This window comes from Leopardus geoffroyi, chromosome D3 (genome assembly GCF_018350155.1).
Source record: "Leopardus geoffroyi isolate Oge1 chromosome D3, O.geoffroyi_Oge1_pat1.0, whole genome shotgun sequence".
Classification (NCBI taxonomy): domain Eukaryota; kingdom Metazoa; phylum Chordata; class Mammalia; order Carnivora; family Felidae; genus Leopardus; species Leopardus geoffroyi.
In genome coordinates this window covers 44,420,336-44,436,926 of record NC_059339.1, presented here as the reverse complement: position 1 = coordinate 44,436,926, position 16,591 = coordinate 44,420,336, and the positions used below count along the sequence as shown (strand labels likewise).

Genomic DNA, 16,591 nt, shown 5'->3' with positions numbered 1-16,591 from the left:
ATAAAACCACCCCAAGTTTCCTGACAACTGCAGTATATATTTGTACTGTATTTGAAAACTAATTGTAAATGACACACTTTTTAGAACTGGTCTTCCATTCAATCCTTCACACCTTTAATATTATACTTCATCAGTGGAAAAAAAAATACTTAGTCCCTGCAGGATCCAAAATTAGCTCACTTATAAAAACATACCTAAGATTTCACAGTCCTCAGTGCCTTTACCTATACATTAAGGAGGTAACAGAATGTAATCCTACTGTACTTAGTAGGTTATGACCTACATGGAGACAACTTTTCAAAATAGCTGAGTTTTCCCTAAGAAAAAGAAATAGGAAAAAAATATAATCTTATCACATATCAGAAAGGTACAATATATATGAAATAATTAAGTAGTTACTTTTTCAAATTTTTATTTAAATTCTGGTTTGTTAACATATGGTGTAACATTGGCTTCAGGAGTATAATTTAGTGTAATGATAGCTTAAATCAACTGAAAAACAAAAATGCAACAGTCATCTATACTAGGGACTAGCAAACTTTTCTGTAAAGGCCCGGAAAGTAAGTATTTTAGATTTTACAAACCACATAATATCTTGTCACAACTATTCAACTCTGCAGTTGCAATATGAAAGCAGCCATGCACAATAAATAAATGAACGAATGAATGTGCTGTGTTCCAGTAATACTTAACAACATAAATGGAGGGCTGGATTTGGCCTGCAGGCTATAGTTTGCAACCCACTCACTTCCTAATACACATGAAAAAAATGAAAGGTTACAGAATGAGATGACTAAAGAACAAAATATATTACTCTCTTTATTCTTCAGCTAACCTCAAAAGTTTTAATAAAATTAGTTTTTTAAAAACATTGTGGGCTCAGTCGATTAAGCATCCAACTTTGGTTCAGGTCATGATCTCATGGTTCATGAGTTTGAGCCCCGTATCGGGCTCTGTGCTGACAGCTCAGAGCCTGGAGCCTGCTTCGGATTCTGTGTCTGCCTCTCTCTCTCTCTGCCCTCCCCCACTCACACTCCCTCAAAAATAAAATGAACATTGAAAAAATAAAAATAAAAAATACTGTTAATTATTATTGCTTTTACACTTGGTAAAGGTATAATGAAGTTTAAAGCACTTATCTTTTAGGATACATACCAAAATATTTACAGATAAAATAATATATCTAGATCTGCTTCAGTATAATTCAGTAGAGGGAGCAGAGCGGGAACAGGGTACAGATAAATCAAAACTGGCCGTGAAAAATAACTGAAGTGAGGTAATGGGAACACAGGATTCATTATACTATTCTTTTATAAATATCTAAAATTTTCAACAAAAAAAAGTTAATAATGACAAATGATGAACCACAAATTTAAGTGCATTTGTAAAATTAACTATTTTCTCCATCTTTTAAACCAGGGTTTCTCAATTTTGGACCTATTTACCTTTTGGGCCAGATAGTTCTTTGTTATGGGAGCTGTCCTATGTGCTATGGGATATTCAGTAGCATCCTTAGTTTCTACCCACTAGATGCCAGTAGTACCCAAACCACCACACCTCCTACCAGTTATGACAATCAAAAATGGTCCCAGACATTTCCAAATGTCCCCCATAGGACAAAAATGCCCCCACTTGAAAACCACTGTTCTAAAAAAAAAAAATTACACTGCTGCTTCTAATAGAGTCTTAAATTCTAGAAAAATGAGACTTTGAGGATGTTTTGTTTTAGTCTTAGGCGATGAATTGGCATTTATATTTTAACCCAATTTTTAAATTTGGTTTTTGTTTGCAATTCGTAAACTGTTAATTCACCTTCCTCACACTATTTTATAGAAATACATATAGAAATAATTTATAGAATTACATCTGCCTGCAATGGTTTTTAAAACAGAAAATGCACAAAATGGAAATCCAAATGAGGACATATGGTTGAAGTCCAGATGTATCCCACTGATCTGGTGACATAGTTTTCAAACTCTCAAAGAAATTATTTGTAAACACTTAGCTTACTGAGCCACACTCCAATCTCATCAGGTTTACCGTATCAACTAACCATTTGTTGTATATTTGAGTTCAATAGAGGAACAGTGCCAACTTTGTTCCCAGTCCCACAACTGCACTCCCATTGTACACAACACCTAATGTGAACAAGAAGTCTTTAGAAACACAAATGGCTAGATAGTCCCACATTGTCAGGTGTATTAATTAAATTCTGAATCAGAAAGCACACTTTATAAAAAACAAGGCAAAAAATTTTGATTTGGGGCCTCTTGCCTTATTAGCTATAATCAGAAAGGCCTTGGTTTCTTAGTAGTTGTTGCTACTGTAGTTTCTGTATTCATTAAATTAAAAAATGGGATACTCAACTCAGAGAATTTCATTCTATCTCTCCAAGCCATGACACAATAAAGTAACTGTCTCCCATTTACAAAACACTAAATTTAAATTGTCTTTCTTTCATTACCAAAAAAAAAAACCCTGTGATACTGTGTTCCTAAATTCACAACTAAGAAAGAAGTGACTTAAAAATTGCTACTGTAAAAGCAAAATCAAATCATATAATCTCATTCATAACAATGACAATAATGAAACTATCATATAGTTCATAAACATCTACATGCTAGTTTAAAATTCAAGGGGCACCTGGGTGGCTCAGTCGGTTGAGCGAACAACTCATGATCTCGCGGTCTGTGAGTTCGAGCCCCGCGTCAGGATCTGTGCTGACAGCTCAGAGCCTGGAGCCTGTTTCAGATTCTGTGGCTCCCTCTCTCTGACCCTCCCCCATTCATGCTCTGTCTCTCTCTGTCTCAAAAATAAATAAACGTTTAAAAAAAAATTTTTTTTAATAAATAAAGTAAAATTCAAGTTCTTTTTAGACAACAGAAAATTACAGTATCAAAAATCACTTATTTACAACTACAACACCAATGATTCTTCATAGTTAGCTGTCAACTGTAAAAAAATAGTAGCTGTCAAAATACATTCAATCTGAGAAAAATGCAAAAATAACTTAAGACTTCTCTTTTGAAATATGTGTCTTTAAAATGTTTTAATTAGTAAAAATAGGCTCATCTACTAATTTAGCCCTCAGAAATCCAAGTCCTTATTAAGCTTCCTCAAATGGGAGTATCATTTGGACCAAAATACAACATTCTACCTAGTCTAAATTTGATAGAATTTTACTTATTCCTAAATAATCTTCCACTAGACTAAAACAGATGTGATTTTAACATTTTTTCAATAATGAGGTTATAGTTAACTATAACAAAGGAAGCTATCCTTCACACCATACACAGATTCTCAACTAAAATTCCAATGATAGTAAAAAATATTCATTTCCCTTTTAAAAGAATATACTCTAAATTAATTTAAGCATACACACACACACACACACACACACACACACACACAGTGATAAACACGCCGTGTAAAATTTTCAAAGATCCACATTAAAATCAAGAAACAATAAGACTAAACAAGTTCTAAATTACTGATTCCCTTATGAAAGGGAAAACAAAAAGCAAAGAAAGGCCTCTGAGTGTCACAGATCAGTAAAAATCTTGACCTACATGATCTATACATTCCCCTTCCCTCAACTTCCTCAGTATGATTTTTGGATGAATCCAATTCAGCCCCCAGCAGCATGGTGGTCCTACCATAGTAAAGGAAAACTCAATTCCTATCTTCACTTATGGTTATGGCTACAATATTGAAGAATCAAAAGAAAAACAAGAAATGCTTCATGTTATCTCTTGTCAAATTTTTCTTTTCAATCAGAAGAGCCTTAGGTGAAGATTAAACTCTAGGAATGAAAGCAATCCATCTTATAATATAGAAGTATAATTTCTAGCACATTAATTTTTACTTATGTTTCAAACAGTTTAATTACCTCTGCTTCTACATCCACATTTTGCTTCAAAAGTAACTTCAAAATGTCAACATGTCCATTCTGACTAGCAGCTTGCATAGCTGTGTGACCAGCACATTGTCCATTTACCTATATAAAAAGGAAAGGATGAAGGAATGTCACCAAAAGCCAATATATAATGTAGGTTTAAATCTAGCACATTGTAGGATTCTTTGAAAATAATTTAGGTTGATTTTCCATATATCCTAGCATAGACCACCAAGAACTCTTCTGTAATTTAGAAGTGAGGCAGGCATTTTTTTGTTTGTTTGTTTTAAAGGTTAAAGTTCCACTGTTCAAAGAGCTATGAAAGAACTATTTTAGCCAATCTGAAAAGTTAAAAAAAGAAAGTAAGGGAGGGAGAAATGTCGTTTTGGTTTTGTATATTCACTTCTATTTGAATTAAAAAGCTCAGAGTATGTTTCAATGAAAAAAAAAACAATGAGGTGAATAAAAACTTTCAGAAAAGATGGCCTACTATATAAATAAATTCAATTTGACAAAGATACTGAATACTAACTGTAAGCAAACTATCATGAGGAATACATAAATGAATTAGCAAGGTAGCCATATACAACTATTATATTATAAAGCAATAATTTCCAATCTTTTCTTCACTTCAGATGTTGAATAAATGCATAATTTCCCAATGACATACCCAAGGCTAAGTACAATTCCTTAATCCCACCCCATCCGCTCCCATCCATAAAACCATAAAAGATGGTTAAAAATGGTAGCCTGGTCACACGTTTATATCATATTTCTCCTCAGACTACATTAAAAAGACAGTAAAATAATTAAAAACACAAAAAGACATAAAGACAAAGAGAAAGGAAGAGCTAACATCAGAAAAAAATAAAAAGCAACACATTTTTGAAAGAGAGAAAGCAGACGGAAGTTCTGACTTTACAGACAAAAGAAACACAAAACCTAGGAACTTCAGACCAAGTCAAAGCCTGCAAAAACAAGCACATCACAGGGCTAAGAAGAAAAACCCCAGGCAGATGTCTGATGTGCAATGGCCACACTCCAGACCCTCTCCTCAAACTCAATGACAGAGCATTAGTTGCCATGCAAATAGACCCTAGACAGAAAAATGGTTTCTTCCCTTAAACAACTGAATAGCCATGAAGAACAGACCTCTACATGATAGCATTTAGAGACCCCAAAAGCTCCACATGCATAATCACCATAATGCAAAGTCAGTCACTAAGTTCTATCCAAGCAAAGAGAGCACCAAGTAGCTTAATGTCTTATTCAGAGATGAATGGACAAGCAAAGATCAGAGATTTGAGGAAGACCTCAAATTAAAAAAATAACTTAAAAAAACACATCTTTCTCCTATGTTATCATCTCTCAGAAGATAAAATGAATACATACCTGACATAACTAAGTGTCTTGGAAGATTAGTCAATTAGAAGTTTGGAAAAGAATTAACTGTAACAATATAGATTACAAACAAATGAAAGAAACTTTATGTGTGAAGTTAAGAGGGACTGACTGGGAAAAACTACAAGTGAACTTTCTGGAATAAAGGAAAAGTCCTAGATCTTATTAGGGGTGTGAATTACATGGATGTTTGCATTTGTCAAAAATTTTCCATGCATTTCACTATATGTAAATTACACCTCAACTTTTTAAATAAAAAAAAATTATGAACATCAAGGAAAGCAAACAATTGTATAGGAAAATACAATCTAGAATCAGTCACAGCTCAGATATGAATGTCATTTAAATAATAACATGCACAGTCGATTTTAATCTTAAAGTTACAATACAACCTAACCACATAAAGAAACTGGGAGGAGTGTGTATGTGTTTGAAGGGAATGGGCTGGAAAGAAAGCTGAAACCTCATTTTCACAGTGAAGTATTGAAAGATAACTCCCCAAACATAAAAATCAAGAAAAAACAATAGATGTTACTGGAAGATATGGAGGCAAAATATATGAAGAAAATCAGCTGAAAGACATGAAAACAGCTGCCCCTGAAGGATGGGAAAACAGAGTTGAGAAGGAAATGATTTTTGTAACAAACCTTGTAGAACTATTTTTTCCCTTTAAATTTTTAGAATGTATATTGTTTTTTTAAAAAAAAAACTAAATTAGTAATTAAATGAAGAAAAAATTAAGTATAATAAAATATAAATCTGCTTGGCTGAATATAAAAAAAAATCTATCAAACACAAAAATCATTTGATACTTTAAACTTTGATAATTTACGTAATTTTGATAATTTAAATAAATTATTTGTGATTTATCTGACAATAAAGAAATCACTGTGCTGGCTCAATCAGTTGAGCATCCAACTTCGGCTCAGGTCATCATTTCGCAGTTCCTGAGTTCAAGCCCTGCATCAGGCTCTGTGCTGGTGGTGTGGAGCCTGCTTGGGATTCTCTCTTTCTCTCTCTCTGCCCCTTCCCCACTTGCGCGTGCACGCACACGCGCTCTCTCTAGCTCTCTCTCTTTCTTTCTCTAAATAAACTTACAAAAAAAAGGAATCACTGTGTTGTGCTGCTGCAATTGACATCTCCCTAATAAACATGAAATGCCACATGAGCTCCTGGGAATATGATGTTTATATCTTACAATTATAGATCAGATCTTCAAACTGTCTAGCATACTTAAATACAAAGGCAACAAACAGTGTCACAGAACAGTGACAATGACTCAAAGTGCCACTCCAACCACAATCTGGGCCAGCATTGAACACTGTATTGGTGCTGACATGGGAGCAATGGCAAAGCCAATGAATGACCAAACTAGAGCCAAAATGGCCTACTTAAAATATGGTTTATGTGAATGGTAAAATACAATAAACTACTAAGATTTACAAAATGTATGACCTCTACTTCATCTGCATTCTAAACTGTAAGTCAATTCTCACAGGAAAAAAGTTTAAATGTTTTGAAAAGAGGGATAGAAAACTGCTTATGAAATTTACTACAATATATTTTAAAAACACGGTAAGATGACATCTCCATGAGAAGAATTCACTGAATTTCCCAAAAGGACACTAACCACTTAAAAACCTAAATGTAAAAATTATCAATTATAGGGGTGCCTGGATGGCTCAGTCGTTTAAGGGTCCGACTTCAGCTCAGGTCATGATCTCATGGTTTGTTGAGCTCAAGCCCCACATCAGGCTCTGTGCTGACAGCACAGAGCCTGGAGCCTGTTTCAGATTCTGTGTCTCCCTCTCTCTCTGCCTGTCCCCTGCTCCTGCTCTGTCTTTCTCTATCTCTCAAAAATAAATAAATGTTAAAAAAAAATTTTTTTTAATTATCAATCATAAATTTAGGAGGTCACAATGTTAAAATAAGAAAATGTCAAGATCTTTTAGAAAAGTACACTGAAGAATGATGTCCAGTGTCTTTAAAATACCTCAGAGAAAAAAGGAAGAAAGAATAGATGAAGTGCAGTTGGAAATTAATTGGACTTAAATGAAATTACTGAACTCTAATGTTCATTATACTATTCTATTTTTGTGTATGCTTCAAATAATTTTTAAAATGCTCACATCCACATCTGGTCTTTTTAGCAAATCTTCCACTTTAGCAACATCTCCATTGGCAGCAGCCTTAACTAATTCTTCATTGAGGTCACCAGATTCTTGGGTTTCAAATAATTTCTTCAAGAGTTGGGAGAGTCTTTCTGTAAAGCATCAAATAAAGCTGCTAACATAGGAGGATCTCAAACCTTAACTACTAACAGACAAGCATTACCCATACATCTAGAACACATACTTTTCCTTTAATATTTCTATCATCAGTGTTATTTTTGTACACTACTACAGATATTACCGAGGCAAGTTATAATTACTACCATAGAAAGCTGCATTAAATTCCAACCCATAAGTATTCCCAGCTTTCTCCAATTCATGTATTTCAAGTTATAACTTCAGAAAAAGTAGAGAGTTAGAGACAAGTAACAATTCAAGATTTAGAAGCCATACCAAAGATAATCACAAATAAAAACACTACAATGGGAGTATTATAACAATACAAACTTTCTTTCAGGTTTTAAGCATATCACATCAATTCTCAGATCTCAATGCTACAGACCTTAGAATAAATCAACAAATGAATGATTACGATTCAGAAGCAACGTACTCTCTATAATATTTGGGGAAACGTTTTAGGGACAAACCAATTTTCAGTTGAAAATGGTCATCTAAGTGCCAACAACATACTTCAACAGGTGCCAACTGATTGGTATTGACTAACAAAAAAGAACTAGGGGCATATTTATATAGACTCATTGTCATAAGATACTTTTTCTAAATAGCATTAATCAGTAGAGACATTACCCAGTACCATCCCTTAATTCTTAGATCTACTTAGTAGAAAGCAAAGAAATCACCAAGTGGACCACCACCAAGTACACATTATTTGAGTAGGATATTAACCATCCCTCACTCTTTCAATTTGTAGTAGCCAGTTGGCTGTAATGCCACCGAACCAAAAGGTAAAAATAACACCACCTAATTTAAACTTTAAGTACACTAGCAAATTACAACACGAAAGAAAAGACAGCAGTAGAGGAAGTAGAAAGCAGTACAAAATAAAACTGGAGGTCGCCCAATGTTTTCCTTTACTTTCTTATAATTTATAGTTATGGTTCTATCTTCTTTTCTGAATGCTAATACACAGTAATTTGTTTTAAAATGAATTGAGGTTATGTATATAAAGCTGGAGCACAGGAAGGAAAGACTTTGGGCATGAGTCTACCCGAGCATCCAGCTTATTCACATTTCAAAATGGTTTTCTACTTATTGTGGCATGTATAATAACTCTTATTAAACAGTAAGAAAGAAATATGGCCGATATGTAAAAATATCCAGGAAGAAAGCCATCTGCTAGCAATAACATTGAAAATAAAAAGAGAATAAAACAGTCTAAGAAAGTGATAAGTTCTGACTAAAGGGTACAATATTGAATTAACCCTTGATATAATATCCAAGAAAAAGCACCTACTTATGGAAATTTTCCAGGGCATACCTCAGCCAGAACAAAAACTGTTCATCATATGAAAAAAAGAAAAACAAAACAAAAAACACCTGTAGTGAAAATGCAGAAGTTAGTTGACATTCAAGTGAGGTTATCTATGACATTATCTGTACATGAGAACTGAGGAATTAGCAAAGGTTCTAATGTAAACCATATTACTTTTAAAGAAACACGATACAAACATACCACCAGATGCATTGCTAATGGCTGATCCAGCAGATGCCACCTTGGAAACTGCTGCTGGATTGTATGTCCAAGATGTTCCACAAACTTCCACCTTTAAATCACTGTCTGAATAAATCTGCTGTACTCGGCCAACTTTACCTAAAGTCTTAAAAAAAAAAAAAAATTTTAGTTCATGTTGTCAAGTCTAAAGTATGTACCATAAAAATAGATCACCAGTTCTTACACGTTTAAAGTATCAATTTTTCTTTTTTACTAAAGAAAAAACATTTAAAGGACAATCATTTTCAAATGGGTTATTTACAAACTTTAAAGAGCATTCCTAAAAAACATTTTAATAAACAGGGCATCTGGGTGGCTCAGTCAGTTGAGTGTCCGACTTTGGCTCAGGTCATGATCTCATGGTTAATGAGTTGGAGCCCTGCATGGGGATCACTGTTATCTGTGCCGAGCCTGCTTCGGATCCTCTGTCCCCCTCTCACTCTGCGCCTCCCCTCCTCACCCTCACTCTGTCTCTCACTCTCAAAAATAAACATTAAAAAAAAATTTTAATAAACAAAACTACTATACTTCCACAAGAATATAAAAACAAGGGGGTCTGAGTGGCTGACTCAGTTGAGCATCCAACGCTTGATTTCAGCTCACATCATGATCTCATGGTCACGGGATCAAGCCCAGCACTGGGCTCCATGCTGACAGTTCAGAGCCTATTTGGGATTCTCTCCCTCTTCTCTGCCCCTCCACCGCTCGTGCATGCACACGCTCTCTCGCTCTCTCTCTCAAAATAAACTTAAAAAAAAAAAAAGAATATAAAATCAAAAATATCATGACAGTCTATCATTTATAAAAGTTCACAAAATTTTGCTTTTTGATATTCAACCTTTTAATCCCATAATCTTATGTTACATCTTGAGAATTTGTAAATTAAATAGTCTAAAATCCATCATTAATGTAGCCTAAAAAAATAAAACCTGATTTCTAAAACAAACTACTTACACCAAAATGGGAATCAGTACTGATTCCAAGACAGAAGTAGGTAGAAATAACATGTTTATTAAATATACAGGGAAAGGGGCATTTGGGTTCAGAACACAATCAGCAGCAACTCTTACCATGTGGCAGATAGTATTCTAAGAGCTTTATACATATTGACTTACCTAATACATAAAATCCTGAAAATTAAGTACTATTAGCTCCATTTCAAACTCCAGTCCAAAACCCATTCTCTTCAACACAAGAGAATAGCAAATTACAATACTAGAAAATTAGTTTAGAATATTGACAATATCTGACTACTTCCTAACAGAGAGTAAACTGCCCTTGATTGAGTGCCTTATTTTTTTATCTCTCCACAGCATTGGACCCTAGCTTCTTGAAACGATTCCTTTGATTTCTGAATGACAGTCTAACCTTTCTGCCTATTCCTTCTCTTTCTTCACTCACTGGCTCCTTGTCCATTTTCAGATCCCTAAATCTATTCATTCTTCCCCAAATTTTATTCCTTAGTTTTTTACTCTTCCTCCTTAAAAATGTAATCTACTCTGACAACTATCACCTTATTTCCAAAGACTCCAAAATATAATTCTATAGCCCCATTTATTCCTCTCTCTGCCCTCCAACACACACCAATTTTAACTTCTCATTACACATTTCCTCTTGGAATTTTCCATCCTCTCAAACTCTATGAGGCTGCATTCCTTGTTTTCCCCCTTAACCGCTTATTATAGAAAGCCTCAAACATACATAAAAAGACAATAGTATATTGAATCCCTGTATACCCATCAACTCTTAACAATTTTCAGCTCATGGCCAATCTTATTCTCCCCTACCTATTGTTACTCCCTGTACTATTCATCACATAAACTTTAAAAAAAAACAAACCTGATACTACTACCAACCCTCCCAAAATTATCAACTCTGTAATATCATAAAATACCAGTGTTCAAATTTCCAATTGCTTCATAAATGATAAAATTCTTCAGTATGCTTAAATCAAGTTCCAATAAAGTCCAAAATAAAGTCCAATAAAGTCAGTATGCTTAAATCAAGTTCCAATAAAGTCCAAAAATATATGTATACATATATTTTTCTTTGCCAATTATTTGTTGAAGAAACAGGGTCAACTGTCCTATAAAGTTTCTTACAATCTGAATTTTGCTAATTGATATAATTTAATAAATTCATCTTTCTCTGTATTTAATAAGAAACACTTCAAATTGGCTGCTAGATCCTTTTAACATGACCTAGAAATCTTTGATAGCTTCCTTGCTACCTGGTATGAGACTCATCTTGTTCACTTCCAAAGAGCTAGAATTAGCCATTTCTCCAAAGACTGGTTTCTATACAGAGGGAAAGGCTATTTCAAGACTGTAATCTGGGGGCACCTGGGTGGCTCAGTCGGTTAAGCGTCCGACGTCAGCTCAGGTCACGATCTCGCGGTCCGTGAGTTCGAGCCCCGCGTCGGGCTCTGGGCTAATGGCTCAGAGCCTGCAGCGTGCTTCTGATTCTGTGTCTCCCTCTCTCTCTGTCCCTCCCCCATTCATGCTCTGTCTCTCTCTGTCTCAAAAATAAATAAACGTTAAAAAAAAAAATTAAAAAAAAAAAAGACTGTAATCTGGGCACTAAGGTTGGTATTGTTATTAGAATGGTTACTGTTTCTAGGTCTTTTCATGGACAAAGCTAGGAAATAGTGGGGGGGAAGGGGAGGAGATGCTTTGTTTTAATGATAAAATAAATCATAAGTTCAAACATTCTTCCAATTCAAATTCAAGACTACAGGGTTTTACTCAGCCTCTTCTATGTTACATTCATATCTCCTTTTCCCACTCTGATCATTCTGGTTCTCAAAGTCACTGAGGATAACAGAATTAAAATTATCATATAACTACTCATTTGTTTTGTTTTTTTGTCACATCGCACATAAAACAATCTCAGGATAGGGGCGCCTGGGTGGCGCAGTCGGTTAAGCGTCCGACTTCACCCAGGTCACGATCTCGCGGTCCGTGAGTTCGAGCCCCGCGTCGGGCTCTGGGCTGATGGCTCAGAGCCTGGAGCCTGTTTCCGATTCTGTGTCTCCCTCTCTCTCTGCCCCTCCCCCGTTCATGCTCTGTCTCTCTCTGTCCCAAAAATAAATAAACGTTGAAAAAAAAAAAAATTTAAAAAAAAAAAAATAAAAAAAAAAACAATCTCAGGATAATAATATTAGCACTACCACAGACAACAAGATCAATGAAAATTGTTAAAAATCCCTTTTTATAGGCAGTTCTTTAGTGTATATTCTTCCTAAAAAGATATAAAGACAAACAACTGTGTTAAAAATCACCTGTACTTTTCTGTGTACAGTTATGCCAACAGGAAACACATTTAGGTTCATTTATTTCATTTTATTTTCTACTTTCAGGAACTTCCTTTTTGAATTTAATTTTGCTTAATAATTGTATAAAAGATATATGTGGTTTTAAATCAAATCTATAAAACAAGATATATTCAAAGATGTCTCCTATCTACCTTTCTCCCTATACCATATTCCTTTTTTTAGATATGAAACATGTTTTTTTAACTTCACGGTTAATCCCTCCATTGTTTGCTTTTTTTCACATGAACTCTGCATTGTCCTAATTAGTTATACTTACAATAATACTAGTATTTTATACATATATATATATATATATAAAACCTTATTCCCTCTTCAAAAAAAAAAAAAAAAAAATAGAGACAGAGTGAGTCAATTGGTTCCCTAGTATGTACAACATTGAAATTAGTCATTCATGTTCTTACCCTTACCTTCTTTCTCCCTAATATTTTGGTTTAGAAAGACAAATATATGATTTCATTCATATATGTAATTTAAGAACCACAACAGATGAACATAGGGAAAAGGAAGGAAAAATAAGATAAAAACACAGAGGGAGGCAAACCATAATAGATTCTAAAATACAGAGAACTGAGGGGTACCAGAGGGGAGATGGGGGGAGGGGGATGGGTTAAATGGGTGATGGGCATTAAGGAGGGCACTTGTTGGGAGGCGCCTGGGTGGCCCAATCAGTTAGGCGTCCGACTTCAGCTCAGGTCATGATCTCATGGTTTGTGAGTCCTAGCCCCACATCGGGCTCTATGCTAACAGCTCAAAGCCTGGAGTCTGCTTCAAATTCTGTTTCCCTCTCTCTCTGCCCCTCCCTAACTCATGTTCTCTCTCTCTCAAAAATAAAAACATTAAAAAAAAAAATTTAAAGGGGCATTAAGGAATCTACTCCTGAAATCATTGCTTCACTATATACTAATTTGGATATAAATTATAAAAAATAAAAAATAAAGTTAAATTATTAAAAAAAAAAAAAAAGAAAAAAAAAGGAAGGCACTTGTTGGGATGAGCACTGGGTGTTATTTGCAAGTGATGAATCACTGGGTTCTATTCCTGAAACCAAGATTATACGGTATGTTAACTAACTTAAATTTAAATTAAAAAAAAAATATATATATATATATATAGGTTTAAAATAATAGTATTTAGTTCCACATAATAACTAAAAGGCAATCGAGCAGCTTGCTAAACTTTCCATATATGCTCTCTCCATTCCCACCCCATTTTTTGAGTTATACTCTATAAAGTTACATTTTATCTGTGTTGTTAGAGCATAAAACCATTATACAGACTCTACCTCTTCCTTTAACCATCATTTAATCTTAGTTCAACAAATAAATACATATTTAATGATCACTATCAGCTTTCAGTTGATATCTCTCATGTCAGTTGTCTGAAACATTTTTCAGGAGATTAATCAGAAAAAGCTAATGGGAACAAGATTCTATAAATTCTTACATGTTCATAGCAACTTGTAGCCTTTAAACTTGAAAGTCAGTTGGTTATATATAAAACTCTTAGCTTACATTTTTGTTCCTTGAGTACCTTAAATAAATGTTATTTCGCTGAGATCACAAAGCACAGAGATCAGTTTTTTTCCTTAACAATAATCTGATTTTCTTTTCTTTGTAAGTAAAACTTGACCTTTTTCCCTAGATACCCAAAGAATTGTTTTCTTTTCGGGGCGCCTGGGTGGCGCAGTCGGTTAAGCGTCCGACTTCACCCAGGTCACGATCTCGCGGTCCGTGAGTTCGAGCCCCGCGTCAGGCTCTGGGCTGATGGCTCAGAGCCTGGAGCCTGTTTCCGATTCTGTGTCTCCCTCTCTCTCTGCCCCTCCCCCGTTCATGCTCTGTCTCTCTCTGTCCCAAAAATAAAATAAACGTTGGAAGAATTGTTTTCTTTTCTTCAAGATTCAATTATTTACCAGAAAATGGCTCAGTGTTTGGTGTTCTCAGTTTTCCCAGCTATACAATGTATCCTTTTAATATTTAGCTTTAAAGTTTTTAATTCAGGGGCATTTTTCCTGGAATTACAAATTTTGGTAGCTTTATAGTCCATTGCTTTGGCTTTTGTTTTTCTTTTTGCAAGGACTCCTAATACACATATATTAGGTAATCTATATTTGTCACTTTCCCTGAAATACTTTTTACCTTTTTTATTTAAAAAACTTTCTTCCTTTTTACCTTGTTTCTCTTAAAGGCATTATCTGTTATATTTATTTGATGTGTTGCATCAAGCTTACTCCTCATTTCTGAAATTATCTTTCCTTTTCAATTCTTTCCTAAGTTCTATCACCTCATTTCTAATTATGATCCATTTCAGAGTGCCTGGGTGGCTCAGTCAGTTCAGTGTCTGACTCTTGATTTCAGCTCAGGTCATGATCTATGGTTCATGGGATCTAGCCCCGCCTCGGGCTCCATGCTTACAGCTCACAGAGCCTACTTGGGATTCTCTCTCTCTCCTCTCTCTCTCTCTCTGCACCTCCTCTCCACTCATACCCTTTCTCTCTCTCTCTCTCAAAATAAATCAATAAACATTAAAAAAGTATGTAAGTTCTTTAAAAATAAATAAAAATTAAAAAATAATTATGATCCATTTCACTCATCTTTTATCATTTTAATTTGTTAGCTCATTTTGAATCATTAGATTTTAGTTTTCTGTGATATCTTCTACTGTACTTTTGTTTGTCTGTAGAGAAGTTATGCTATTCCTTATTGTCTTTTTTCAACAATAATTATGTATGGGGATTTGATTATGATCACTTCAAACTTTTATCCTTCCTCTGTCCCTACTGTCTCTATCCTACTCAATTTAGTTTCTATTCCCAGCACCTTCTCCTTAATGGAGGGCTCTGCCCAGAAAGGGAGCTATGGCTGATTCATTCTGAGAGTTTACAGATTCAGGCTGCTCAAGCCCCTTCAAACTTTGGCATGGACCTATTACCCTCACCCCAAAATGAGGTCTGCAAAAGCCCTCCCAGGTTTAGCTGTTGTTTCCACATTCATCTACTATACTAGCCAATGAATACTTGTTAGCTATATTGGAGCTCCCTTGTTCTTGGGTCCATCTGATCCCCATTAATTCTCTCTGCTGCCAGACAAACAGATATAGACCCAGTAGGTGTCAGTGTTTTCTCACTACTCATTCATATTTTAGGGTTCAATTGGCTACTCTGTCACCTGTTTTTAATATAGATGCTTGTTGGGGCGCCTGGGTGGCGCAGTCGGTTAAGCGTCCGACTTCAGCCACGTCACGATCTCGCGGTCCGGGAGTTCGAGCCCCGCGTCAGGCTCTGGGCTGATGGCTCGGAGCCTGGAGCCTGTTTCCGATTCTGTGTCTCCCTCTCTCTCTGCCCCTCCCCCGTTCAAGCTCTGTCTCTCTCTGTCCCAAAAATAAATAAATGTTGAAAAAAAAATTAAAAAAAAAATATATATATATAGATGCTTGTGCCTTTTTTTTTTTTTTTTGGTTATGCTAATCTAGTTGTTGACTATTTTTATCAAGACAATTTAGGAAAATTAAAATTCTACACCATGACCAGTGGAACCCAAGAATTCCCCTCTAGCTATAACCTACAGGTTTTGCTTATATAAAAGCTTACTATGGGAGATAGAGCACTTAGGCTTTGAAGTAAAACAGATTTGAGTTCAAACTTCAGTTCAGAAACATAGCTCTGATTCTTCATCTTTAAAATAAAGATGCCATATAACCATCTGCCTATAATGCTCCTATGACAAAGTCTGTGTATGTGTTTGTGTGTGTACACATATCTGTGTGTGCACATATGTGTGTGTGTGTGTGTGTGTGTGTATATATATATATATCATTTAGCACAGTGCTCAGAATAACTGGGCACACAAAAGACATACACTGCTATATATAAGCTGTCACTGCTAAGGGGAAAAACAAAAACATTTTGACTATAAAAAAATCTTAAATAATATATTTATCTCATATAAAACATGTCAAAAGATTCCATTTAACTAACATAGGCTTAAAGTACATCAATACATTTTTTAACCAATGTTACTATCAAAAGCAAACAAAAGGCACATGGGTGGGTCAGTCAGTTGGGCAGCTGACTCTTGATTTCAGCTCAAGTCATGATCTCACGGTTTTGAGATCCAGACCTG

At 35.0% G+C, this 16,591-nt stretch overlaps 1 protein-coding gene across 1 annotated transcript in view; it reads right to left on the bottom strand.

Annotated features, from left to right (window-relative positions):
• Positions 1–16,591, bottom strand: part of MIB1 (MIB E3 ubiquitin protein ligase 1) — a 124,756-nt gene that overhangs the window by 72,239 nt on the left and 35,926 nt on the right. The window contains exons 8-10 of the mRNA XM_045457699.1: positions 9,101–9,245; positions 7,426–7,559; positions 3,890–3,997 (exon numbers count right to left, since the gene is read on the bottom strand). Coding sequence (XP_045313655.1) covers positions 3,890–3,997; positions 7,426–7,559; positions 9,101–9,245 — 387 coding nt within the window. The remainder of the gene's footprint in view (positions 1–3,889; positions 3,998–7,425; positions 7,560–9,100; positions 9,246–16,591) is intronic.